The 26,207-nt window shown below is 57.8% G+C and overlaps 4 protein-coding genes across 13 annotated transcripts in view; 2 read left to right on the forward strand and 2 right to left on the reverse strand.

The window, feature by feature from the left end:
* The window catches only part of MUS81 (MUS81 structure-specific endonuclease subunit), a 39,033-nt gene that overhangs the window by 4,235 nt on the left and 8,591 nt on the right, over positions 1-26,207 (reverse strand). Inside the window, exon 14 of one of the 2 annotated variants that reach the window (XM_060176012.1) lies at positions 15,413-15,500. The exons of the other annotated variant lie outside the window; for it this stretch is intronic. Coding sequence (XP_060031995.1) covers positions 15,417-15,500 — 84 coding nt within the window. The 3' untranslated portion in view covers positions 15,413-15,416. Of the gene's footprint in view, positions 1-15,412; positions 15,501-26,207 lie in introns of those variants that run through there. 2 annotated transcript variants of the gene reach the window in all.
* On the forward strand, positions 240-25,611 carry EFEMP2 (EGF containing fibulin extracellular matrix protein 2). 4 transcript variants are annotated; one of them, XM_060176021.1, is made up of 11 exons: positions 240-243; positions 19,023-19,134; positions 19,353-19,401; positions 19,864-20,070; positions 21,191-21,313; positions 21,496-21,612; positions 21,734-21,853; positions 23,726-23,845; positions 23,934-24,060; positions 24,274-24,469; positions 24,997-25,611. In XM_060176021.1, the coding sequence occupies exons 2-11, from the start codon at positions 19,024-19,026 to the stop codon at positions 25,156-25,158; spliced, it is 1,332 nt and encodes a 443-aa protein (XP_060032004.1). In that variant the 5' UTR covers positions 240-243; position 19,023; the 3' UTR covers positions 25,159-25,611. The 4 variants fall into 4 exon arrangements, with proteins under 4 accessions (XP_060032004.1, XP_060032003.1, XP_060032005.1 ...); XM_060176020.1 differs by lacking the exon at positions 240-243 and adding an exon at positions 18,640-18,783; XM_060176022.1 differs by lacking the exon at positions 240-243 and having other exon boundaries at positions 18,825-19,134; positions 19,827-20,070.
* FIBP (FGF1 intracellular binding protein) lies at positions 299-8,658 on the forward strand. 6 transcript variants are annotated; one of them, XM_060175999.1, is made up of 10 exons: positions 299-479; positions 563-761; positions 872-998; positions 4,110-4,210; positions 6,486-6,640; positions 6,835-6,943; positions 7,023-7,086; positions 7,249-7,350; positions 7,440-7,555; positions 8,505-8,658. In XM_060175999.1, exons 1-10 carry the CDS (start codon positions 395-397, stop codon positions 8,572-8,574), a joined length of 1,128 nt encoding a protein of 375 aa, XP_060031982.1. In that variant the 5' UTR covers positions 299-394; the 3' UTR covers positions 8,575-8,658. The 6 variants fall into 6 exon arrangements, with proteins under 6 accessions (XP_060031982.1, XP_060031984.1, XP_060031983.1 ...); XM_060176001.1 differs by having other exon boundaries at positions 7,458-7,555; XM_060176000.1 differs by having other exon boundaries at positions 7,264-7,350.
* Positions 8,714-12,522, reverse strand: CTSW (cathepsin W). The gene is made up of 10 exons (XM_007518757.2): positions 12,094-12,522; positions 11,830-11,914; positions 10,750-10,857; positions 10,014-10,165; positions 9,833-9,929; positions 9,679-9,759; positions 9,454-9,591; positions 9,274-9,338; positions 9,026-9,184; positions 8,714-8,947 (listed from the first exon to the last, which is right to left on the reverse strand). The coding sequence occupies exons 1-10, from the start codon at positions 12,172-12,174 to the stop codon at positions 8,837-8,839; spliced, it is 1,077 nt and encodes a 358-aa protein (XP_007518819.1). The 5' UTR covers positions 12,175-12,522; the 3' UTR covers positions 8,714-8,836.

Consider the following 26,207-nt stretch of genomic DNA (forward strand, 5'->3'; position numbering starts at 1 on the left):
GCTTAACCCGCTGCGCTACCGCCCGACTCCTAAAATAATATAATTTTTTTTTAAAAAAAGGATCCAGGTGTAAGTAGGAAGAAAAGGGGGAAAAACCAGGACGAAGAGGGAAGAGGTGATCAGGACTGTGCATCTGACGGTGGTCTTCCCCCGTCCTCCTGTGATGCCCTGCAATCCAGCAGGGAATCCGGTGGGAGCTGTAATTCTCCCTCCTGCCAGCAGGTGGGGCTGCTCCTCCGCCTCGTTCCTGACCTCCTGGCCCCACCCACCCCGCGCCGGAAGTAGAAGCCGGCGCACCCGGAAGTGGCCCCCGGCGGCGGCTGCAGCGCCGGGCCCGGGCTCGTGCTCGTTCCTGCTGGGGCCCCCGGGGCCTTGCCCGGGTCCGGGCGTCGCCATGACCAGCGAGCTGGACATCTTCGTGGGGAACACGACCCTCATCGACGAGGAGGTGTATCGCCTCTGGCTGGACGGCTACTCGGGTGCGCGAGGCCGCCTTCCGGGGTCGCCGTCGGGCGGGCGGGCCGGGGGGAGGCGGGGCTGACGGCGCCCCCGGTCCCCGCAGTGAGCGACGCGGTGGCGCTGCGGGTGCGCGCGGGCATCCTGGAGCAGACGGGCGCCACGGCGGCGGTGCTGCAGAGCGACACCATGGACCACTACCGCACCTTCCACATGCTGGAGCGCCTGCTGCACGCGCCGCCCAAGCTGCTGCACCAGCTCGTCTTCCAGATCCCGCCCTCGCGCCAGGCGCTGCTCATCGAGAGGTGCCCCGGGGAGCCCGAGCCCGCCGGGCGGGCGGGACGCGCCCCCTCCCCGCGCCTCCCCGGTGGGCGGGCAGCCGCGGCCTCGTCCTCTGCCTCCCCCTCCCCCGCAGGTACTACGCCTTCGACGAGGCCTTTGTGCGCGAGGTCCTGGGCAAGAAGCTGTCCAAGGGCACCAAGAAAGACCTGGACGACATCAGCGCCAAGACCGGCATCACGCTCAAGAGCTGCCGCAGACAGGTGCGCCCCGCGCGCTCGCGGGGCCGGCCACGGGGGCTAACCTAGGAGAGGGAAGGGGACAAGTCAGGATTCCGAGCGAGTCTCTTTATTAGCACCAGAGAGGCTGGGTTTTTTTTTTTTTTTTTTTTTTTTTCCCCCCTTTTGTTGCCCTTGTTGTAGCTTCGTTGTGGTTATTATTATTTTTTCTTTTTTATTTAAGAAAGGATTAATTAACAAAACCGTAGGGTAGGAGGGGTACAACCCCACACAATTCCCACCGCCCAATCTCCATATCCCACGCCCTCCCCTGACAGCTTTCCCATTCTCTATCCCTCTGGGAGCATGGACCCAGGGTCATTGTGGGATGCAGAAGGTGGAAGGTCTGGCTTCTGTCATTGCTTCCCCGCTGAACATGGGCGTTGACTGGTCGGTCCATACTCCGTTGTGGTTATTATTATTGCCCTTGTTGACGCAATTCGTTGTTGGATAGGACAGAGAGAAATGGAGAGAGGAGGGGAAGACAGAGAGGGGGAGAGAAAGACAGACACCTGCAGACCTGCTTCACCGCCTGTGAAGCGACTCCCCTGCAGGTGAGGAGCCAGGGGCTCGAACCGGGATCCTTACGCGGGTCCCTGCGCTTTGCACCACGTGCGCTTAACCCACTGCGCCACCTCCCGACCCCCGCTGTTTTTTTTTTTAATTTGTTTGTTTTAAATATTTTATTTATTTGTTCCCTTTTGTGGCCCTTGTTGTTTTATTGTTGTAGTTATTATTGATGTTGTCGTTGTTGGATAGGACAGAGAGAAATGGAGAGAGGAGGGGAAGACAGAGAGGGGGAGAGAAAGACAGACACCTGCAGACCTGCTTCACCGCCTGGGAAGCGACTCCCCTGCAGGTGGGGAGCCGGGGTTCGAACCGGGATCCTTACGCTGGTCCTTGTGCTTTGCGCCACCTGCGCTTAACCCGCTGCGCCACCGCCCGACTCCCAAAGATGCTGTTTTTAAGGCCGGGGCAAGGGGGGAGTTAGCAGCTGGGGACTGTTGATTGAAGTGGTGTGTGGTCATGGTGATCAGCCGTTATCTGGAAGGTCCTGGGTGACTCATGGGCAAGTGGAATTGGGAGACAGGGACTTATCCTGTCGGTGAACAAAGATTCTATAGAAGCAGGAACTTAGCTTTTAAGCGAGGCCAGTCTGTGAACAAAGACTGTGTGGTCATGCCAATAGCAACCTGGAGGGCACATGTGGCTCCCCACACACACTCGCACTCACGCGCTGGGGTAGTGACAGTGGCTTCCTGGCCAGTGTCCTTGCCACGTTTTGCCCCCTTTCCACCCTGGCCAGAGCGGTGTTTCGGCGGCCCCCCGGGCTCAGCACAGCCGCCTCCTGCAGACGTTCACTGGCCGGGACCCTCAGAGCCTCCTGTGTTCCAGGCCGTGCCGTCTGCTCTAGGCTTCTGTTTCTTTCAGCCACCAGTTTCTTGTTTTCTTTTTTTCCCCTACGTATCTATCTCTGCCCCTTGGTATTTGTGGTGGGGGGGGGGGGGACCAGATGCCGTCTTTCCCGGGAGCCTTGATGGTGCCAGTAGCAAGGGGCCTTTCTAGGGGGTCGGGCCGTAGCGCAGCGGGTTAAGCACAGGTGGCACAAAGCACAAAGACCAGCGTAGGGATCCGGGTTTGAGCCCCGGCCCCCCACCTGCAGGGGAGTCGCTTCACAGGCGGTGAAGCAGGTCTGCAGGTGTCTCTCTTTCTCTTCCCTTCTCTGCCTCCCCTCCTCTCATTTTCTCTGTCCTATCCAACAACAACATCAATGGCAACAATATGGGAAAAATGGCCTCCAGGAGCAGTGAATTCTTAGTGCCGGCACCGAGCTCCAGCAATCACCCTAGAAGCAAAAAAAAGGGGGGGGGGCTTGTTGTTTTATCCGGGCTGGCTTCACGGGCGGGTAACAGAGACTCGGGGACACACGGCTGGGCTGAGAAGCTGTATATCTTTTTTCACAAACGGGCAAATCACACCATGTGCTTTTCTCCATCATCCTCTCTCCGCTGCTGCTGCTGGGACTCTGCCCGTCCTTAGCATAGGGGGCGGGGAGAAAGAGGCACCCGAAAGTAGCAAGGGGCAAACCAATTCTTCTCAGAGGTCGGGGGGAAGGGAACATACCAACAATTCCCCCTTCTGTTTTTAACTAAATGACCACAGTATCAGGGGTGTGGGGTGAACAGAAACCTATATCGTACAGGCATTTTCAAAAGAGAAACTGGCACAAACATGGAGAAACATGTAAGCAAATAACAAGAACCAGTGTGCTGCCAAGGGAAGGCCTGAGGGGGCCATTTTTTGCCTCTGGGCAAAACTTTTATCAGCTTAAAAAAACATTTCCTGCCTCTGGGGGGCACACTTGCCTCGACAGGCATTTCTTCTGGGCTGCCAGCGTCTTCCCTTTCGTCTTCGTGGGTCTGTGTGTACAGCCGAGAATCTGCTTGTGTGTTGCTTCCTGGACCTTAGCCAGCAGGGTCCGTTCCAGCACCAGCTTGAGAGCTGGAAGGACAGCACTGGAATTGGGTGCGTGCAGACAGGCGAGAGCAGGTGTTCCCTGAGGTGCGATGGCGGGAGCCAGCAGTAACAGGTGTCGTTAGCTGTGAGTTTGCAGGAGCAGCAGCAGATGCTAAGCTGACAGCTGTTGGGTTGATTTGGGGCCGGCGGGAACTGGCAGGCCGGCTAGTCAGTCAGCATCTAGTCAGTCAGCAGCTGCAGACCAGGAGGCGGCGCAGCAGGTGAAGGTTTGAGTCTCAAGCAGGAAGTCCAGCCTGTGATCCTAGGCCCCAGACACGAGGGTTCTCTCCGTGAGTCTGTCACTGACAGAAGCAAGTCTTCAGGAATATAGTTTATCGCATGGGGCCGGAGACACAGCTCAGCAGGTAGGGCACGTGCCTTGCTGTGCACGAGACCCACCTTTGAGCCCATCGGAGGGGGCGGCGGGTGTCCAGTGCGGTGGTGCTTCTGTGCGTGAAGAGTCAGCCTGGGAGAGCGAAGGCACAGGAGCGGGAGACCGACCGCCTCTGCACAGGGAGGCGCTCGCGAGTGGACGGTCTCTCAGCCTGTGCTCTGCTCCCATCCCTGGCGGCCCTGCAGTTTGACAACTTCAAGCGCGTCTTCAAGGTGGTGGAGGAAATGCGGGGCTCCCTGGCGGACAACATCCAGCAGCACTTCCTGTTCTCTGACCGCCTGGCCAGGTGAAGCCCTACCCCCCCCACCCCCAGTCCTGCCCTCTGACCGCCTGGCCAGGTGAAGCCCTACCCCCCCAACCCCCACCCTCTGACCGCCTGGCCAGGTGAAGCCCTACCCCCCCCAGTTCTGCCCTCTGACCGCCAAGCCAGGTGAAGCCCTACCCCCCCCCAGTCCTGCCCTCTGACCGCCTGGCCAGGTGAAGCCCTACCCCCCCCCAGTCCTGCCCTCTGACCGCCTGGCCAGGTGAAGCCCTACCCCCCCAACCCCCACCCTCTGACCGCCTGGCCAGGTGAAGCCCTACCCCCCCCCCAGTCCTGTTCTCTGACCTCCTGGCCAGGTGAAGCCCTACCCCCCCAACCCCCAGTCCTGCCCTCTGACCGCCTGGCCAGGTGAAGCCCTACCCCCCCAACCCCCACCCTCTGACCCCCTGGCCAGGTGAAGCCCTACCCCCCCCAGTTCTGCCCTCTGACCGCCTGGCCAGGTGAAGCCCTACCCCCCCCCAGTCCTGCCCTCTGACCACCTGGCCAGGTGAAGCCCTACCCCCCCAACCCCCACCCTCTGACCGCCTGGCCAGGTGAAGCCCTACCCCCACCCCACCCCCAGTCCTGCCCTCTGACCGCCTGGCCAGGTGAAGCCCTACCCCCCCACACCCCCAGTCCTGCCCTCTGACCGCCTGGCCAGGTGAAGCCCTACCCCCCCCCCCAGTCCTGCCCTCTGACCGCCTGGCCAGGTGAAGCCCTACCCCCCCCCAGTCCTGTTCTCTGACCTCCTGGCCAGGTGTAGCCCTACCCCCCCCCACCCCAAGTCCTGCCCTCTGACCGCCTGGCCAGGTGAAGCCCTACCCCCCCCCAGTCCTGCCTTCTGACCGCCTGACCAGGTGAAGCCCTACCCCCCCCCCCCAGTCCTGCCCCGCGGCCCCCAGCTGGGGGACCTCGAGCGTCAAAGTCCTGTGCTCTGCCCCTGCACCACTTCCCCAGCTGTTTGTTGATGCATAAAGTGCTTTCATTTACAAATGACCACCAGGATTACCATTGGGGCTTGGTGCCAGTACTGTGACTCTACCGCTATTTTTTCCCTCTTTTATATTTTACTTGATAGGACAAAAAGAAATTGAGAGGGGAAGGGGCTTAAGAGAGGGAGAAAGAATCTGGCCACACCACCCTGAACACACCTGATCTTGGAAGCTAAGCAGGGGAGGGCCTGGTTAGTACTTGGATGGGAGAGGGAGAGAGAGAGACACCTGGAGACCTGCTTCACCACCCAGGAAGCACTACCACACCCCTCAACCCCCCGCAGGTGGAGAGAGCGGGGAGCTCTGTCGAGGCTCGGTCCAGCCAAGCCCACAGTGACCTCCATCAGGTTCCCGAGGGAAGGCATGAGAGCTGACAGTGGGGTAGGGAGGACCGGTGCCAGAGACACGGTGCCTTTATTTCTGAGTCTCCAGGATTTATACAGAAGGCGAGCAGTTCTACACAATACAAGGTTACACGAGGTGTCATGACTTCCTGGCAGTTAAAGATTAATCAATCACAGTAAAGATCCATGGGTTATTGTAAAGATAAGCGATTACTGGCATTTGCTCTCCTCCTCTAATGGTTTGCTTGTAAAACTTGCTTTTCTACAGTCGCTATGTTCCCGTTATTATTGTCCTATATGTAGCTAGTTCCAGGAATGTGATCAACTAAGCATAACAGAAAAACGGGGGAATGGTTACATGCCACCAAGTCCACATCAGCCAGCCGAGGCGTAAACAAGAGCAGGGAAGTTTGCAGAGCGCAGCCAAAGGTCATGGGGTAGCCATGTCGCCCCTCCCGGCTATCCCCCTTCTCCGGGGGGAGAGGAGACCTAAGAGGTTTACCTTGAATGCTGCTCCCAACAGAGCTCAAATCCGGGTCCTCGCACGCTGTGCTTGGCAAGGTTCACCGCTCCCTATCCCCATATCCCCCTTTTTGGCCAGAGCCATCGGTGGTGCTGGGGATAAAACCTGGAACCTTACACATATTCTGGGCTTTGTCCCTCTCAGTCCCCAGTCTGGGCTTCGGCCCAAATCCTGGTGCCCTCCCTACAACCCACGGTGTGACCCCTCAGCCTTAGAAAGTCCCAGTGAATGGCAGTGGTTACCTTGGGGACCCCTCTCGCTCCCATTAGGACTGGGCACATGACCTCTGCACAGACCCGGAGGCCCAGAGCAAAGTGGCAGGGAGCCACCCGTCCCAGGGCAGAAAGGGGCCAAGCGGGAGGCTGCGGGAGCCCCGACGGTCCCACTGTCCCCCCCCCCAGGGACTATGCCGCCATCGTCTTCTTTGCCAACAACCGCTTCGAGACGGCGAAGAAAAAACTGCAGTATCTTAGCTTTGGTGACTTTGCCTTCTGCGCTGAGCTCATGATCCAGAACTGGACGCTCGGAGCCGTCGGTGAGGCCCCCAGCAAGCCAGGTGCCCAGACCCTCCGTGCCTGTGTCTCGCCCACCCGCAGTGTGTCTGCAGACTTGGGGCCTGGGGACAAGGCTCTTTCCCCTCTGATGTTCTGCTTCCTCTTCTGTGTTGTGGGCGTGCGGTGGGGTGGCGGGAGGAGGGCTCGGGATGTCACGGAAAGGCCCCCCGACCGCCTCTTCCCGGGCCTCCCTCAGACTCCCAGGTGGACGACATGGACATGGACTTAGACAAGGAGTTCCTCCAGGACTTGAAAGAGCTCAAGGTGCTGGTGGCTGACAAGGACCTTCTGGACCTGCACAAGAGGTGGGGGGAGGGGCTGGGGGCCCCCGCTGGAAGTCGAGGGGTGCCTGAGGGGCGCTCACCTTGACCCCGTCTTCCCCAGCCTGGTGTGCACTGCCCTGAGGGGGAAGCTCGGCGTCTTCTCAGAGATGGAAGCCAACTTCAAGGTCGGTGGCCCAGTCTAGCGCGTGTCCTTTGGGCCTTCCAGCGCCTCCGCTCCTCACGAGACTGACGGCCTGCCTGTGAGGGGGGAGCCAGCCCCGAAAGCCGGGAGTCACTTGACTGAGGGAGGTGGAGAGAGGCCTGGTTCCCCCAACCTCTGGGCTCAGCCCCCTGCCCCACAGAACCTGTCCCGGGGGCTGGTGAATGTGGCGGCCAAGCTGACCCACAACAAAGACGTCCGAGACCTGTTTGTGGACCTGGTGGAGAAGGTGAGCCCGCCCGCCCGCCCCTTCCCCACACCCACACCCCCACCCCCACTTCGTCCTGGTGCTACACGTGCGCAGAGGACTGGCACTAGGTACACCTTGGCCCGCAGTTCGTGGAACCCTGCCGCTCTGACCACTGGCCACTGGGTGACGTGCGACTCTTCCTCAATCAGTATTCGGTGACGGTCCACTCCCTGGATGGCTTCCGGTGAGAGTCACCCCCCCCACCCTCCTGCAGGCTCAGGGTCCCTGTCCTCAGCCCACCTTCCGGAGCCTTAACTGGTGTCTGCCTTAGTTATATAAACTGCAGGCCATGACAGGACGGTAACGATGAGGGAGCCAGGAAGAAGCTCAGCTGGTAGGGTGCACACCTGGGCTCCTGATACCTGGGGTGTTGCTGGGTGGAATCACACGTGCAGGACCCTGGGTCTGCGTTAAAAGAGTAGACCATGGGGCAGGGCGGTAGCGCAGCGGGGTAAGCGCACATGGTGCGAAGCGCAAGGACTGATGTAAAGATTCCGGTTCGAGCCCTCAGCTCCCCACCTGCATGGGGGGGTGTCACTTCACAAGCGGTGAAGCAGGTCTGCAGGTGTCTTATCTTTCTTTCCCCCTCTGTCTCCCCTCTTCATTTCTGTCTTACCCAACAACAACGATGACAGCGATAACAAAATAATAACAATGATAAACAACAAGGGCAGCAAAAGGGAAAGAATGGCCTCCAGGAGCAGCAGATTCGTAGTGCAGGCACCGAGCCCAGCAATAACCCTCGAGGCAAAAAAAAAGTAGACCCTAGTGTTTGGGAGGTGGCACAGTGGTTAGAGCAGTGGACATTCAGGCATGAGGCATCAAGTCTGATCCCCGACATCATGTGTACCAGAGACGTCCTGTCATGAGTTAACGAGTGCGTGTGTGTACAGTGAGGTCAGAGTTCACCTGGTGGAGCCACAGGCCTTGCCATAGCTGTAGCGTTGGTCTGAGCCCCAGCACCACGTGTGAGTCCCATGTGGTGCTGGGGGAAGCTTTGATGCTATGATGCCCCCCCCCACACACACACACACACACACACTTGAAGCCGAGAACAAAGCCCCTCCAGGGAGCAGTGAGGGCTGGGAGGGTGGGGCCTGGGGGTGAGACTTAGCCTCTGCCCGGTCCCCCAGGCACCAGGCACTCTGGGACCGCTATATGGACACCCTGCGGGGCTGCCTGCTGCGTCTTTACCACGACTAACCCGGCCGCCCGCGCTCAATAAAGCTGCCACGACTCTGGGGCACCTGTGCACAGCCATGGTGTCGCCGTGTCACCTCAACTGGAGCTGCCGTGTCTCCATCAGCCCTGAGGGACTGATGCCCGCGCCCGGGGGCCCCGCATCCGACCCACCCGACCGAGTCCGATCAGGACTGCGCCCGTCTTAGTTTATTTAAGCTGCGGCTGGGGGGTGGGGGTGGGGGACAACCAGGAGGTCTGGGGGCAGGGCACGAGAGCCCCGCTGTCAGGGGGGGCAGGTGGCAGGGGGCTTCTTCTTCGCCTGCCCCACCCTGGCGGTGATGGGGAACTTCGTGATGCCGCAGGCGTTGTTCCCTCGCTGCAGCCGGAAGTAGCCCTGGGGAAGCCGCCCGCAGAAAGTGCTCAGAGGCTGGTCCCGCCCAGGCCCCCCTCCTTTCTGCCAGGCCCCACTCACCTCCTCGCCCCACATGGTCCCCCAGGAGTTCTTGAGGATCCAGTATGGGGTAGAGCGGCGGCCTCGGTCCCTGCCAAAGCCCACCAGCAGAACTGAGTGGTCCAGGAACTGGGGGTTGCAGGTGGCAGGCGTGGCCTTGAGCACGCCCCCCTTGTAGAGCTGCGGGGGGTGGGGGGGTGGGGACAGGGCCTGAGTCCAGGCCACCACCTCCTCTCCCTGTCCCCCACGCCTACCCTGCAGGGTCCCACCTGTAAGAGCACACTGTTGATGGTCACCGTGATGGGGCCGTGGGTGGCCAGGTACCCGGCAATTTCTGAGAGGCAAGGCTGTCGTCAGGCTACACACACACACACACAGTCTTGCCTCCCAGACAGCGTCTCCCTTCGTCCCGCCACAAGCCTGCCCGCCGCTGCCCCACACAAACTCACTATCCTCATTCTCCGGAAGCATGGCGAAGTCCTGGATCCAGGCCACGGGCTTCCTGTCCTTCTTGTTGGAGTTGACCTGGCACCTGTTGGGCTTGAAGTCCCCCCGGAATGGGTACTTGTCCTCGCTGACCAGGCCACCTGGAAAGAAGGGGGCAGAGGCAGGTGCGGGGTTCCCAAGGGTCCCCACATCCTCCACCCCAGCCCCCGAGAGGTGATGCCACTCACTGCCGTTGATGATGGTGGCGAAGGCGTTCCACACGTAGCCCCCTTTGCAGCCATCCCCACAGAGGCTGCAGTCCAGCAGTTCTGCACAAGGAGAGGGTGTGTGTGCCAGGCCCGGCCCTGACCCCCGCCGCCCCAGCCCCATCATAGCCCGTACCCTGCACGGAGACTTCCACGGAGCTGTACCCGTGGATATGCCACAGGGCCTCCAGATTGCCCGCGGCCGCCATGGCCCAGCAGCACCTGCAGTTCCCCTGGTGGGTGAGGGTGGGGTGAGGTGGGCGGCCCCATCCTGCCCCTCCCTCCCACACCACAGGGATGACCCTGGAGACAAGTACCTGGTCCCTGACGGGCGAGAGGCCACCCTTCATTTTGCGCCAGTCACAGCTGGAGGGCACCAGCTGGCCCCAGTCTTCATCACCCACCTTTCTGCTCACAGGAGGCTTGGTGGCAGCCCACTGATGCCCATGGAGCCGCCTGAATTCCTCCTCTGGGGGACAGGGACCACCGAGGTCACAATGCTGACCCCAGGCCCTGGACCATCTGCCTCATCCCAAACCCTCAGGAGAGCCAGCTGCATGTCTGAGAGGGAGCGGCTCAGCGGGCTAGGCCTGGGACTGGTCTCTGGCACTGTCATGCGGGTGGGGACACTGGTCTAGTCGAGCTGGGGAGGCAGCAGCACACTGGGTATGAGAAAGGGCTTCGTGTCTGAGCCTCCAAGGTCCTGGGCTCCATCCCCAGAGCCACCATAAGCCAAAGCTAAGCAGTGGTCCATTTAAAAAAAAAGGGCGGGGTAGATTGCAGAGAGACTGTCATGCCTGAGACTCCACAAAGTCCCAGGTTCAATCCCCCACACCACCTTGAGCCAGAGCTGAGCAGGGCTCTGGTTAAAGAACAGGGGTGGGGGGTACTGTGGCTGGTGGGTTCATTCCACACAGCCGTGAAAACAAACGGAGCTTGGGGAAAGGGTTCAGCCATACTCAGGGTGCCTGCCTCCTCCACTCCTGCCCCCTCGCCCCAGCTACCCACCAGCTGTGCCCTAAACCACCCCAGCGACCCAGGATGGCCCAGCACCTGTGAGGTCGCTGAATGAGGTCACCCCAAACTGGGCGATGCCCATGTCCTGCAGGCGCTGCGCCCGGGCCAGGTTGCGGGCGAAGGTATCCAGGCGACGGGCATACTCTGCAGGGGGTTGGTCATGCCAGGGGGACAGGAAGTGACTGATGCTTGGCTGCAAACCCCACACACACACACCTGGGATAGTGCAGTCCCTTTTCCTGTGGCCCCGGCAGTAGGCCCCCACTGAGGGCACATGGCCAGGAAAATGCCTCCCCAGCCCACCTAGACTTGGGGTTTCCCAAGAGGCAGGAAGAGGGGCATTTATGCCCCCTGAGGTGGGGGCTGGGAGACAATGCTTGTGGTTCAGAAGAGAAAGTGGGTGATGTGAGCCCTGTTTCCTGCCGCCTCACCTCCTCCGCCTCAGCTTCACACCTCTGGCCTAGCTGGAGCAGCAGGGGTCAGGGAGGATGGGGTGTGCCCCCTTCCACCCCTCAGCCTGCCGGCCAGCTCCTAAAAAAATAAAGCCCAGGGCTGGGGTGGTGCTGGCACTCCTGGGCCTGGAAAGGGAGTCCCTGGCTTGGGGACAGACTGGACTGAATGAAGCCCTGTCTGCCAGATGACACACAGTGGCGGCCAGTGGTCCCCTGGAATCGTGCAGGCCCCAACAGCCACCACCTCTGTCCAGGTTCTCCCTGGGCCCATTCCTGTGCACGGAAATCCAGGGAGAATGCCCCCAGCTGGGGGCTGACTGCTTTGGCCCAGCGTGGCAGGGAGGTGGCTCAGCTGCAGAGCGCAGGACTTGCAGTCATGAGGCCCAGGGTCGGAGCCTGGCACCTCATGTACCAGAGTGCTGGCCTGCTTCCTCTGGCTCTCCCTTCCTCGCTTCCCCTACTTTCTCTCTCATCAATAGATAAATGTTTATAAACTAAAATGAAATGGAAGAAATTAGGTAGAGCATGATTATGAAGAAAGACCTGCCCACAGAGACCCCAGGTTTGATCCCAGCACCACCACAGGCCAACGCTGTAGTGAAATAAAGAAATGCAATGAAAGCGGGGGGGGGGGGGGGAGTTGGGCAGAGGGTCCCCATAATACCTTCTGGGCTCGAGTAGCTCCTGTTGTACTGGGTCTGGAACTGTGTGAAGACTTCTTTCAACTCCAGTGGCCGGACGCCAGGGTCCTTCAGGGAAGGGTGGCCCGTGAGCACCCAGGGAGCCTGCTCTACCTCCCGGGATGAGCCTGGGCAGGTCAGTCACCTCTCCAGTTCTGAGTGCCCCCAGAGCGATGGAACCCCTGTGTGTGCAAAGGGCTGAGCCCCAGGCCTGGGGTTCACAGAAGGATGAGTTTGGGGGTGCTTACCTGGAACCTGATGGGACCCCAGCTGCCTTGGACTGCCACCAGCAGGGCCAGGAGGCAGGAGAGAGGGACAGTGGGTGACATGGTGCCGCAGCCCAGAGTGTAGGAGCAGGAAGCTGTGTAGACCCAGATGGAGGGGCTGAGAGGGCGGAGCCGGAGAAACCACAGCTTGGTTTCCACTAGGGTGGAGAGGAGCCGCCCAGGAGAGGTACAGACATGGGGGGGGGGGGGACGTTGGGACCATCCGGCTTTGGTCTGACCAGCCCACTTGGTCAGAACTTTTCCATTCAGCAGGGCACCTCTGCCACCCCAGAGTCCAGACAATTCTAAGAGTGGCCAGGGAGGTGGCAGAGAGAGCGGGATTTGCAAGCTAAGGTCCCAGGCTCAGTTCCCAGTACCATATATGCCAGTGATGGTGACCTGGTTCTCTCGGCCATGTGCAGCATCCAGGCTCCAGTCCAGCCTCCACCACTCTGGAGAAAGATTCTGTGCTATGCTGTTTTCTGCCTTTGTATCTGTCTGTATGTGCATGTGTGTTTGTATGAGTTGGGGAGATAACATAGTCTTGTATTTTTTTTATCTTTTTTTTTGTAAATATTTTATTTATTTATGAGAAAGAGAACCAGACATCACTCTGGCACATGTGCTGACAGGGATCAGCAACAGGGAACTCGCAACGTCATGCTTGAGAGTCCAAAGCTTTACCACTGTGCCACCTTCTGGACCACATATTTTTTTAATCTTTTTTTTTTTTCCTAGAATAGGGCAGAGAGAAATTGAGAGAGGAGGGGAAGATAGAGAGGGAGAAAGAAAGACACCTGCAGACCTGCTTCTCCACTTGTGAAGCACCCTACAGGAGGAGAGCCGGGGGCTCGAACCCGGACCCTTGTACAGCTTTGTGCTTCATACTGTGTACGCTTAACCAGCTGTGCCACCACCTGCCTCGCTCACTTTTTATTTTATTATTCTTACTATTTACCAGAACACTGCTCAGCTCTGGATTATGGTGGAATGGAGGATTGAAACTGGGAGCTCTGGACCTCAGCCACAGAAGCCTTCTGCATAGCCACTATGCTGTCCCGCCCCCACTGTTGGTTGATTAGTAAGTGAAGACCTTCCAGTGGGGATAACAAGCCCCATTGCAGTTGGGCAGGTGTGGAGCCGAGCCCTACAGTGTCCAAGTCTCCCATAATCCAGTTCGCGTCTAGTCATGAACTCAAATCACCACCCGCTGAATAGTACACAGCTGTGAGTGAATTATCTTCCTCGCTGGCTCACTCCCTCATTTACTTGTTGGCCCTGCAGTTGCTGTCTGGCACCCATTGAGACCTGGGCAGTGCCCAGGGGCCTCAGGGCAATTATAGCCCGGGTGGTGCTCAAAGCTCAGTGGGAGAGACACCCTCCACTGGAAGGCTTTGTGTAGATTGAATGGGGAGGCCAGGGAGCAGGCTGAGGGGCTCTGGGTGGAGGCGTGCCCAGGCTGGAGCATGCAGGCATGAGTTCCAGTTCTGTGAGTCACCAGCCGGTACCCAGTCATTGCCCTCTGGACCTTGGGTCCTCAGTTCTGTGGGCAGTGACAGTCCCCTGAGCAGAATGACCATCTGTGGCATACCTACACACCTGGCTGACTCAAAGCAGGTGAGCGAATGGTGGCTGCATTCTTACCGTTCTTCCAGGGGACAGAAACCTGCCAGTCTCTGAGTCAGAGGGTCTTGAGTTTGAGCCCCGCCCCTGCCACAGTCCTGTGCCTGGGACAAATCGCTCAGCCTCTGATGTGTGATAAAGGTCCTGTCCCTAGAGCACAGCAGGAAGTGCCTGGATGGTTAGAGCTTCATCATCATTAGCTATTAGTTTATTAGGAAAAAAAAAACACAAACATTTGGGGCCGGGTGGTGGCGCACCTGGTTGAGCACATGTATTACAGTGTGCAAGGATCCGGGTTTGCAGGGGGAAGCAGGGCTGCGGGTGTCTCTCTGTCTCTCTCCCACTCTATCACCCCACTCCCTCTTGATTTCTGGCTGTCTCTGTCTAATAAATAAAGATAATAAATGAAAAAAACTTAAAAAAATATTTAGGTGGTGAAGCAGGGCTGCAGGTGTCACTCTGTCCTCCGTCTCTCCCTTTCAGTTTCTCTCTATCCAATAACAAATAAAAAACTTTAAAGATTTTATTTATTAATGAGAAAGATAGGAGGGAGAGAGAGAGAGAAAGAACCAGACATCACTCTGGTATATGTGCTGCTGGGGATTGAACTCAGGACATCATGCTTAAGAGTCTAGTGCCTTAGCCACTGTACCACCTCCCGGACCACATAAAATTTTTTTTAATTTCTTTATTGGGAAATTAATGTTTTACATTCAACAGTAAATAGTTTGTACATGCATAACATTTTCCAGTTTTCCATCTAACAATACAACCCCCACTAGGTCCTCTGTCATCCTTCTTGGATCTGTATTCTCCCCACCCACCCACCCACCCCAGAGTCTTTTACTTTGGTGCAATAACACATAAAATTTTTAAAAATATTTTATTTTATTTATTTATTATTTTTATTGGGGAATTAATGCTTTACATTCAACAGTAAATACAGTAGTTTGAACATGCATAACATTCCCCAGATTCCCATTTAACAATACAACCCCCACTATTTCATTCATCATTTTTCATGGACCTGTATTCTCCCCACCCACCCACCCACCCACCCACCCCAGAGTCTTTTACTTTGGTGCAATAACACATAAAAAATTTTTTTAATATTTTATTTTATTTATTTATTCCCTTTTGTTGCCCTTGTTGTTTTTATTGTTTTAGTTATTAATGTCGTCGTTGTTGGATAGGACAGAGAGAAATGGAGAGAGGAGGGGAAGACAGAGAGGGGGAGAGAAAGACGGACACCTGCAGACCTGCTTCACCACCTGTGAAGTGACTCCCCTGAAGGTGGGGAGCTGGGGGCTCGAAACAAGATCCTTAGGCAGGTCCTTGCACTTTGCGCCACATGCGCTTAACCCGCTGCGCTACCGCCCAGCTCCCCCATAAAATTTTTTTTAAAGACCTTATTTATTCATGATGAAGGTAGGAGAAGACAAAGAACCAGACATCATCACTCTAGTACATAGGCTACCAGGGATTGAACTCAGGACCTCATGCTTGAAAGTCCAATTCTTTATGCACTGTGCCACCTCCCAGACCACATAGAAATATTTTTTAAAAAAGGGGGGGGGGTTGGGCGGTAGCACAGCGGGTTAAGTGCAGGTGGCACAAAGCGCAAGGACCCGCCTAAGGATCCTGTTTCGAGCCCCTGGCTCCCCACCTGCAGGGAGGTCGCTTCATAGGAGGTGAAGCAGGTCTGCAGGTGTCTGTCTTTCTCTCCCCCTCTCTGTCTCCCCCTCCTCTCTCCATTTCTCTCTGTCCTATCCAACAACAATGACATCAAGAACAATAAATAACTACAACAATAAAACAACAAGGGCAACAAAAGGGAATAAATAAATAAATATTTAAAATAAAGAAATATTAAAACAAACTTTTAGGGGCCAGGTGGTGGTGTATCTGGTTAAGTACACACATTACAGCGCTCAAGGATCCAGGTTCAAGCCCCTGGTCCCCACATTCAGGGGGATAGCTTCACAAGTGGTAAAGCAAGACTGCAGGTGTCTCTCAGTCCCTCTCTATCTCCCCTTCCCCTCCCAATATCTCTTTATCTCTATCCAATAATAATAAAAAGATTTTTTAAAATTTAAAGAGAGTTGGATGGTGCGCAGCAGGTTAAACACAGGTGGTGCAAAATGCAAGGACCAGCGTAAAAATCCCAGTTCGAGCCCCCGGCTCCCCACCCGCAGGGGAGTCACTTCACAGGCGGTGAAGCAGGTCTGCAGGTGTCTGTCTTTCTCTCCCCCCCTCTGTCTTCCCCTCCTCTCTCCATTTCTCTCTGTCCTGTGCAACAATGATGACATCAATAACAACACAACAAGGGCAACAAAAGGGAATAAATCTTTTTTTTTTTTTTTTAATTTAAAGAGAGATGGGAGAGTATGGCCCTGGAGGTGGCGCAGTGGGAAATGCGCTGGACTGTCAAGCCTGAGGTCCTGAGTTCCATCCCTGCCAGCACGTGTGCCAGAGTGACGCCTGGTTCTTTCTCCCTCTCCTCCTGTCTTTCTCTTGAACAAATAAATATTTCATGAGAGAGATGGGAGGGGGCCAGCTGGTGAAGTACTGGGTTAAGCAAACATGTTACCTTGCACAAGACCCGGATCCAAGGCCCCACTTCCCATCTGCAGGGAGGAAGCTTCATGAGCAGTGAAGCAGGTTTGCAGGTGTCTCTCTCCTTGTCCCTCTTTATCTCCTTGTCTCCTCTAAATATATCTATCCTATCCCATAAAAAGTAGAAAGAATGGCCACCAGGGCATCTGCAGTGCTGGCACTGAGCCACAACGATAGCCCGGGAGACAAGGTGGGGAGTTAGAGTTGAGAGACAGAGAGGCCATAACACCAGAGCTTCTGACGGTGCAGTGGGGTTGGGCTTGAACCTTGGTTGCACATGTAGCAAACCAGCGCACGAGCCAAGTGAGTTATTTCGCCAGCCCTACTTTTTTTTTAAATAAATATTTATTTATTCCCTTTTGTTGCCCTTGTTTTATTATTGTAGTTATTGTTGTTGCTGTTGGATAGGACAGAGAAATGGAGAGAGGAGGGGAAGACAGAGGGGGAGAGAAAGACAGACACCTGCAGACCTGCTTCATTGCCTGTGAAGCGACTCCCCTGCAGGTGGGGAGCCGGGGCTCGAACCGGGATCCTTCCGCCGGTCCTTGTGCTTTGCGACAGGTGCGCTTAACCCACTGCGCTACCGCCGAGCTCCCAAGATAATATTTATTTATTTATTTATTTAAATTTTCTTTATTGGGGAGTTAATGTTTTACATTCAAGGGTAAATACAATAGTTTGTACAAGCATAACCTTTCCCAGTTTTCCATATAATAATACAACCCCCACTAGGTCCTCTGTCCTCCTTCTTGTATCTGTATTCTCCCCACCCACCCACCTCAGTGTCTTTTACTTTGGTTCAATACGCCAATTCCAGTTCAGGTTCTACTTGTGTTTTCTCTTCTGATCTTGTTTTTCTTTTTCTTTTTTTTTTTTTTTTTTTTTAAAGATTTTATTTATTTTATTGATGAGAAAGATAGAAGGAGAGAGAGAAAGGGCCAGACATCACTCTGGTACATGTGCTGCCGGGGACTGAACTCTGGCCCTCATGCTTGAGAGTCTAGTTCCTTAACCACTGCGCCACCTCCCGGACCACTCTGATCTTGTTTTTCAACTTCTGCCTGAGGCAAGATAATATTTATTAACAGGAGAAAACCAGAGCGTCCCTCTGGCACATGCCACGTCAGCAATCAAGCCCAGGCTGCCATGCTTGTATGTCCACCACTAGCCACGGCTACCTCCTGGCCCATGTCCTGAGTCCATCCTTCCTGCTCTTCCTTGAGCCACTCACCCACATCTGCCCCACATCTGGGCTCTTTATGAATAGCTTTCCTATGAAACACGTGTCCATGTGCGTTTGCGTGGGTACGTGTGCGTTTGTGTGTGTGCGTGTGTGTCCGTGCGTGTGTGTACATGTGTGTATGTGTGCGTGTGTGTGTGCGTGTGTGTACGTGTGTGTGCGTGTGTGTACGTGTGTGTGCGTGTGTGTGTACACACCTAGGTGTTCAATCGCTTCAAATGCCCCCCCCCAGGCTGTTTCCCAAAGTGACTGGGCCGCCCACGCTGGGGGAGCCGTCCAAGGCCCCCTGTCCTCGCCAGCACTTATTATCGTCTTTTTTCTGTTTGTTTCTGAAAGGGCTCTTATTTCCAGCCTCTGCTCCCACACAGCTGGGAAAGCGCGGGGTGGGGGTGGGAGGCGCCTGGCTCTCCCTGAAGCTGGAGGAGGAGGAGGGGTCCCCGGGCTGCGTCCGGGACGAGCGTGCGGACGGACAGACAGACAGCGGCCGGCCGGGGTGGCAGTTCCCGCGGGCTCCCTGCACACGCGGCCTTCCCGTCTGGCCCCGCCCCGCCCCGCCCCGCCCCGAGGGTGCGGGCTCCGTTGGGGGCTCCGCTGGGGGGCTCCCGGGGGGCGGGGAGGGAGGGCCGCTGGCGCCCCGCGCGGAGAGCAGCCTGCCCGCGCTCTCAGGGGCTTCCATTCATTCGGGGCCAAAGGCAGCGTCGCCCCCGCCCCCCACCCCGGTGTCGCCGGCCCCCCACTGTCCCGGGCGCGGGGCGCAGGGGCCGGCCGGGGTGCCGCTCGTGGGTGAAGCTCTGACCCCGGCTGCACGCGGGCTGGGGGCCACTTCTAGAAGGTGGGCTTCTCTGCGCCCAGGGTGACTCGCGGGAGGGTGCGCGGGGGTCGGCGGGGCCCCAGTCCCGAGCGCCCGGAGCCTGGCTGGACGCCCACGGGGAGCTGGAGGGGGGCGGCGGGCGGGGCGGGGCGGGGGGCCGGGGTCCCTCCCCCTGGCGCGGGCTCAGGAATCCGCGCGGGGCGGGCGGAGGCGGCGGGGTGGGCCGCGCCGGCGGGCGGGCGGGGGGCGGGCGGGGGGCGCTTCCTGGGGCCGCGCGTCCAGGGAGCTGCGCGTCCGTGCGCCCGTCTGTCAGTCCGTCCGCCCGCCCGCCCGTCGCCCGCAGGCGCTCCGAGCCGCCCAGCCGCCGAGCCGCGGGGGCCGAGTGAGCGGTGTCCGGCCGGGAGGGGGAGGGCGCGGGGCAGAGCCGCGGCCCAGTCGGCGTCAGCGCGGGGCCCGGAGGCCGCGCTCCGGGGAGACCCGGCGGGGACGGGGCGGGGCGGCCCGGGGGGCTCCGGTCCGGGCCTAGCGGGAGGCGGGGGGCTGGGCACCGGGTCCTGGGGCCAGGGCTGGGGGTGCCGTGGCGGGGGTCCCCCTGACCCCCTCCTCCCCCTGCACCCCCAGGATGGTCCCCTCCGCCTCCTGCCGGCCCGGGTCCGTCCTGCTCTGGGCGCTGCTGCTTCTGCTCTCCGGGGCCGCGGCTCCCCAGGAGCCCGAGGAGCCCGACAGCTACACGGTGGGACTTGGGGGGCCTGACCTGGGCAGGCTGGGCTGGGGACACACAGAGCCCACAGAGTCGGGGACCTGGGGTGGCAGCTGTTGGGGAAGACTGTCCCCAGAGAGGGGATATTATTTGGAGCAGGCCGGAGAGCTATCAGGCTGCGGCCCTGGCGTTCAGCTGGCCGGCTGGAGGGAGCCAGAGGTGACTGCTGGCTCCCTGTGGTCCCCTCCTAGGAGTGCACAGATGGCTATGAGTGGGACCCCGACAGCCAGCACTGCCGGGGTGAGTTCGCCTGGGGGTCCCGACACCCTCCAGCAGGGAAGGGGAGATCAGGTTCCAGAGGACAACCCCAAGGCCCCAAAGAGCTGCGGCAGGAGCCCTGTGGCCTGTGCCCTGCCGACTCTGGTTGTCTGGGAGCCGGCTCTACATGGGTGGAGAAGCCGCTGGGGCTGCCCAGATATCTCAGAGAGACCCAGATAGCCTCTGCCCCCACCCCCCTCCCAGTGGGTGAGGGAGCCACAGGGCTTTGCCACCACCCTGTCCCGCTGTGTGCCACCAAGTCCCCGGAGGGCAGTGACTCAAGCCTGCACTCCGGTCCTGGTCCTGGGCTGAGCTGGGGCAGAGGAGGGCCAGACTGGGGGTGAGGAGGGCAGAGTGAGGCGGGCAGGCCTTGCCCCGCTCCTGAGCTCAGAGAAGGCCCCGGCCAGCCCAGGAGCGGCTGTCCCAGCAGGCCCCTCCGCACAGATGTCAACGAGTGCCTGACCATCCCTGACGCATGCAAGGGGGAGATGAAGTGCATCAACCACTACGGGGGCTACCTGTGCCTGCCCCGCTCTGCCGCCGTCATCAACGACCTGCACGGCGAGGGCCCCCCGCCACCCGTGCCTCCCGCCCAGCACCCCGACCCCTGCCCCCCGGGCTATGAGCCTGATGAACAAGAGAGCTGTGTGGGTGAGTGGGGCTCCCTCCTGCGTGCCCCTGCCGCTGCCCTGGAAACTCCCACAACTTTTCGCTGGGGTGACACTAGACCCTTATGTCCCAGCATCCTCCCCTCTCTTACTATGCGAAGCCGGTAGGGAGCCTGACTTGTCACACACAGCAAGCGCCTAGGTTTGAGGCCTCGCACCACGTGGAGTGGAGGAGGTCCGTGGCAACGGCAGTCTCTGCTGTGGTGTTTGTCCTCTGTATTTGAATGGAAGGGGGAACGTGATCCAGAAGGTAAAGCTGTCTGTGTGAGACCCAAGTGCCCTTCCTCCAAACAGCAAATAAAATTGCGGCCTAGCTCTGGAGGCGGTGCAGTGGTTACAGCACTGGACTTGCAAGCATGAGGCCCTGAGTTCTGTTCCTGAAACAGCATGTGTCAAGATGCTGCTTCTTCCTCTCTCTCTCTCTCTCTCTTTTTGCCTCCATGGTTGTCGCTGGGGCTCAGTGTCAGCACTATGACTCCATAGTCCCGTGGCCATTTTTTAATTTTTCGGTTAGGACAGAGAGAAATTGAGGGAAAGGTAGGGAGAGAGAAAATAGAAACCTGTAGACGCTTCACTGCTTGTGGGGAGCTGGGGGCTTGAACCAGGATTCTTGCACTAGTCCTCATACTTTGTATTATGTGCGCTCAACCCGGTGCACCACCCCACCCCCTTTCTCTTGTTCTCTTATTAATAAATCAGTCTTAAGAGATAAATAAAGAGCTCTGGGCCACACTCAGACTTAGCTCCTGGCTCCTGGCAGTCCCGTCACCTCTGCCCCTCCTGTGGGCCGAGTGTGAGTGTGGAAGGAGCACCCAGTGGTTCAGACGAGGCTGTGACTGGGAAGCTCCGAGCGCTTCACTTACTCTCTCTGGACCAGCAGTGGAGGCTCCTCGGGGTCTGGGCAGGGCCCTGACCTGGGGTCTCACAGCTTAGGGTGCCTCTGCAGCTGGCCCCCAGGCTGATGGCCTGTCACGTGTGCTGTTGGGAGGCTCAACCCCCCACTGCGGTTTTAGGGTGCTGGGCCTATGGCAGCAGTCCGTGCCTGCGTGGCCCCTGTGGGGGGGACAGGACTCCCGCGGGTGCTGAGTGGTGTCCCCCCGCAGACGTGGATGAGTGTACCCAGGACCTGCACGACTGCCGCCCCAGCCAGCAGTGCCACAACCTGCCCGGCTCCTTCCAGTGCACCTGCCCCGACGGCTACCGCAAGATTGGGCCCGAGTGCGTGGGTGAGTCCATCTCTGCCAGCAGATATGGGCTGTGCGTGGGGGGCTTGGGCTGGAGAGCAAGGGTGTGAGGCCTCTGCTTTGATCCCCAGCATCCATTCTCCCCCACTCCACCCCACCCCCCAAATGACAGTGTCTGGTGAGGCCCGTGGGGCCGCAGGTGACTCAGTCCCCTGTTCCATCAGACATAGACGAGTGTCGCTATCGCTACTGCCAGCACCGCTGCGTGAACCTGCCCGGCTCCTTCCGCTGCCAGTGTGAGCCAGGCTTCCAGCTGGGGCCCAACAACCGCTCCTGTGTGGGTGAGGCTGGGCCGGGCCTGGTGCCTGGGGGTGCCAGGGGGTTGGGTTCGACCGGGCCAGCCCAGGTGAAGGGGGCTCCAGCCGCTCCTTATCTGTCACCCCTCCTCTGTGGCACCCCCAGATGTGAACGAGTGTGACATGGGAGCCCCATGTGAGCAGCGCTGTGTCAACTCCTATGGGACCTTTGTGTGTCGTTGCCACCAGGGCTATGAGCTGCACCGGGATGGCTTCTCCTGCAGTGGTGAGAGCTTTGTGCCTGGGCCCTGCTGCCCCCCAACCCCCAGCCCTGCTGGGAGCTGGGCCTCCTGTCTGTCCATTCTGTGGGGAGATACACAGGGGAGCAGTCAGGACTCAGAGGGTACCTGGGGAGGGGGGCTGAGTCAAGAGTGGTGCCCCTGCCCTGGAGGCCAGACTGCCCTACAGGAGACAGACCCTTCTCTTCAAACCCTTCTCTGCGAACTGGGTTCTTGCATCCCGGGGTGGGGGGTGACACAGTGGCTTAAGCTCTGGACTCTCAAGTGTGAGGTCTGGAATTTCATGCCCGGCAATGAACATGCCAGTGATGCTCTGGTTCTCTCCTTGTTCTTAAATGAATAGGGCCAGGGAGAGAGCATGGTGGTTATACAAGACTTTCATGCTCCTGAGTCCCAAGTTCAATCCCTGGCACCATCATAAGCCAGAGCTAAGCATCTCCGGTTAATAATGACAATAATAACCAGGTGGCACATCTGGTTGAGCACACACATGACCGTGCGCAAGAACCCAGCAGGTTCAAGCCTCTGGTCCCCACCTGCGAGGAATAAGCTTCACAAGTGGTGAAGCAGAGTTTTGTTGGTGTTTCTCTTTCTTTCTGTCTCTCTCCCTCCCTCCCTTCCCTTCCCTCTCATTTTTCCTCTGTCCTACCAGAGTAAAAATGATAAATATTTAATAACAACAACAACAAAAGATTCAGCAAAATAACTCACTTGGATAGTGTACTGCACTGCCATGTGCCCGGCCCAGGTTCAAACCTGGCCCCGACCAAATTGAAGGAAGTTTCAGTGCTGCGATCTCGTTCTCTGCTGCCCTATACAAAATAAATTAAATAATAATAGTATTTTTAAAAAATATTTATTTTAAATTTTTTATATTTATGTATTTATTCCCTTTTGTTGCCCTTGTTGTTTTATTGTTGTAGTTATTATTGTTGTCGTCGTTGTTGGATAGGACAGAGAGAAATGGAGAGAGGAGGGGAAGACAGAGAGGGGGAGAGAAAGACAGACACCTGCAGACCTGCTTCACCGCCTGTGAAGCGACTCCCCTGCAGGTGGGGAGCCGGGGGCTCAAACCAGGATCCTTTTGCTAGTCCTTGAGTTTGGCACCACCTGCGCTTAACCCGCTGCGCTACCGCCCGACTCCCAATAACAATAGTATTAACATAGAGAGTCGGTGGGTTAAGCGCAGGTGGCACAAAGCTCAAGGATCGGCTTAAGGATCCCGGGTCGAGCCCCCGGCTCCCCACCTGCAGGGGAGTCGCTTCACAGGCGGTGAAGCAGGTCTGCAGGTGTCTGTCTTTCTCTCCCCCTCTCTGTCTCCCCCCTCACCATTTCTTTCTGTCCCATCCAACAACGACGACATCAATAACAACAATAACTACAACAATAAAAAAACAAAAGGGAATAAATAAATATTAAAAAAAAATAATAATAGTATTAACATATAAAATCTTTTTTTAAAAAAAAAGCAGGTTCTGAAGGCTGGCAAGATAGCTTACAAACACACCATCACTTTGGCACGCGTGATGGGACGCCGAGAAACAAAACTCAGGACGTTGTGTGCCCTTGAGTGTCCAGGGCTTTCTTTGAGTATAGTCTTTGTTGTTTCAAGAACTCATTTATTAGCACAGGATAGAACAGCAGGCAGAGAATGAGCAGGGTCGGAGCATCACTGTCACTGGAGATGGCCGGGGGTTGAGCTAGGCGACCTCGGGTTTCCGATTTCAGCAGCCCACTCACTGCATCACGGCCTGGGCCCCGTTTATATTGTCTCGGCCTGGGGCAAAGCAAAGCGGGAGGTCTGTGCACTGGGCAGGTGTTTCTGCTTGGCCAGCAGCCCTCCCCCTGGTCTTCCTCAGATATTGATGAGTGCAGCTACTCCAGCTACCTCTGCCAGTACCGCTGCGTCAACGAGCCGGGCCGCTTCTCCTGCCACTGCCCGCAGGGCTACCAGCTGCTGGCCACGCGCCTCTGCCAAGGTACAGGTTGCCCGGGGGGCGCTGGCCAAGCGGTGCCCAGGGGCCGGAGGCCTGCCTTCCGGGTCCCAGCCCCTCTCCCCCGGCACAGACATTGACGAGTGCGAGTCGGGCGCGCACCAATGCTCTGAGGCCCAAACCTGCGTCAACTTCCACGGGGGCTACCGCTGCGTGGACACCAACCGCTGCGTGGAGCCCTACGTCCAGGTGTCTGACAAGTGAGTGTGCTCCACGGCGGCGGGGGGGGGGGGGCGCAGAAACTACAGCCCCCAGCAGGCTTTGCGGCTGACGGGCCGCTGTGTGAACGCCAGCGTGCCCCGAGGGCTGATGGGAGTTGTAGTTTCAACCGTGGGCTTGGTTCCTTAGCGACAGTGGGAGGATCCCTATCCGGGTGGGGGACTCATTCGCGACTCCCCGTGTGGGGCGCCCAGCCGCTGCCTCTGTCCGGCCTCCAACCCGCTGTGCCGAGAGCAGCCCTCGTCCATCGTGCATCGCTACATGAGCATCACCTCGGAGCGGAGCGTGCCCGCCGACGTGTTCCAGATCCAGGCCACCTCCGTCTACCCTGGCGCCTACAATGCCTTTCAGATCCGCGCGGGAAACTCGCAGGAGGACTTCTACATCAGGGTAAGACCCTCCTGTGCCCTCCCCAATACTGCGGTCGGTGTCTCGCCTCTCAAAGCCCCCCCCCCCCCCCAGGCAGGGGCGCGACCCAGGCTCCCGGCAGAGGTAGGTGCAGGTGCTCTGGAGAGGAAGCCGCAGGGCAGGCGCAGGCCCAGCTCCCGCTCTCTGCAGGTGCAGCGGTGGCAGCGTGTAAGATGGAGGACAAGGCTGGCCAGTTGTCACTGATTTCTTCTTTTTTCTTCCTCTTTGAAGTGACCTGCCCTGAAGGGGAAGCCACCCGTCCCGGGTCACCAAGATTAATGACCTTGGATCGTCAGTTGGTCTTGGTTAGACAGAACTAGCTGCAGAGGGTGGGACGAGACTTCTGGGGATGTGAGGAGGGAGAGGGTCACAGCCTGCTGGGGGCTTTCCTGCCACTGCACTACTTTGAGTATGCAAGACATGGGGTAGGGAGGGGTGACGCGAGGGTGGGGCCCTTAGCCCTTGGCTGATGCAGCCTATGTGTCCCCACCCTTCACTGTGCCCTGCAGCAAATCAACAATGTCAGCGCCATGCTGGTCCTGGCCCGGCCGGTGACGGGCCCACGAGAGTATGTGCTGGACCTGGAGATGGTCACCATGAACTCCCTCATGAGCTACCGGGCCAGCTCTGTACTGAGACTCACCGTCTTTGTGGGCGCCTACACCTTCTGAGGCTGGGTGGGGGACCCCCCAAAAGAGGGGGTGATTCCTGGTAGCAGGGGAGCCTGGGGCTCAGGGAAGATGCCATTGTGAAGGGGTGGGAGAGAGAAAGGCGGTAAAGGCAGGAAGCTGAAGTCCTGGTGGCTGAGGTGGGTGGGTACACTGTAGAGAACCCCAGCCTGGGTGGGGGGCTGGGCCATTTAAAGAGGGGTGAGGGTAGAATCCCGGGGTTGGGAATAGCGTCCCCAAGGTCATGGGGGCTGGGCCTGGTCTCTGTTGTCCAGAGGGGAAGAGGCAGGGTAAGCAGGCAACAGACCCCAGCCTAGCCCTGAGCCGACCAGGCTGGGTGCTCTGGCAGAGGCCGTGGGCTTCACTTCAAACTCGGCTTCAAACTATCCTCGGACAAACTCTAGTAGCTACAGGACCTCAGTTTTCCCACCCATAAAATGAGATGATTGGACTGTTGGTGCGTTTCAAACTTTTCTTTTCCATGCACAGAACCTCTCTGACACTTTTAAAAATATACATTTTATTGATTCTATTTGAAAAAGACCAGGGGTAAATGAAAATCAGAGCACTGCTAAGCTCTGGCTTATGCTGGGGATTGAGTAGGGCCTCAGCCTCAGGTATGAGAGCCTTTCGCAGAACCATTATGCCATCTCTTCAGCCCTAAGCAGACATTCTGTTTGGGCAAAAGACCCTGGGGTGACACAAAGTGGATCAGTCATAATGGCCCAGACTCCCACTCCCTGGCAGTGTCCCCACTCCACTGGGGAAGCCTGGGCCCGAGGCGCTCAGAGCTGTTTGTTTGATGCTGAGCTAAGGTTCATCCCTGGGCCTCAAAGCACGTGCTTTGCTACTGACTCACTCCCACCCACACCGTCTTTTTGTTATTGTTAGTTTTTATAGATTTTTAAAATATTTATTCCTTTTTGTTGTTTTATTGTTGTAGTTATTATTGTTATTGATGTTGTCATTGTTGGATCGGACAGAGAGAAATGGGGAAGACAGAGAGGAGGAGAGAAAGACACCTGCAGACCTGCTTCACCGCCTCGCCTGGG

This window comes from Erinaceus europaeus, chromosome 17 (genome assembly GCF_950295315.1).
Source record: "Erinaceus europaeus chromosome 17, mEriEur2.1, whole genome shotgun sequence".
Lineage (NCBI taxonomy): Eukaryota > Metazoa > Chordata > Mammalia > Eulipotyphla > Erinaceidae > Erinaceus > Erinaceus europaeus.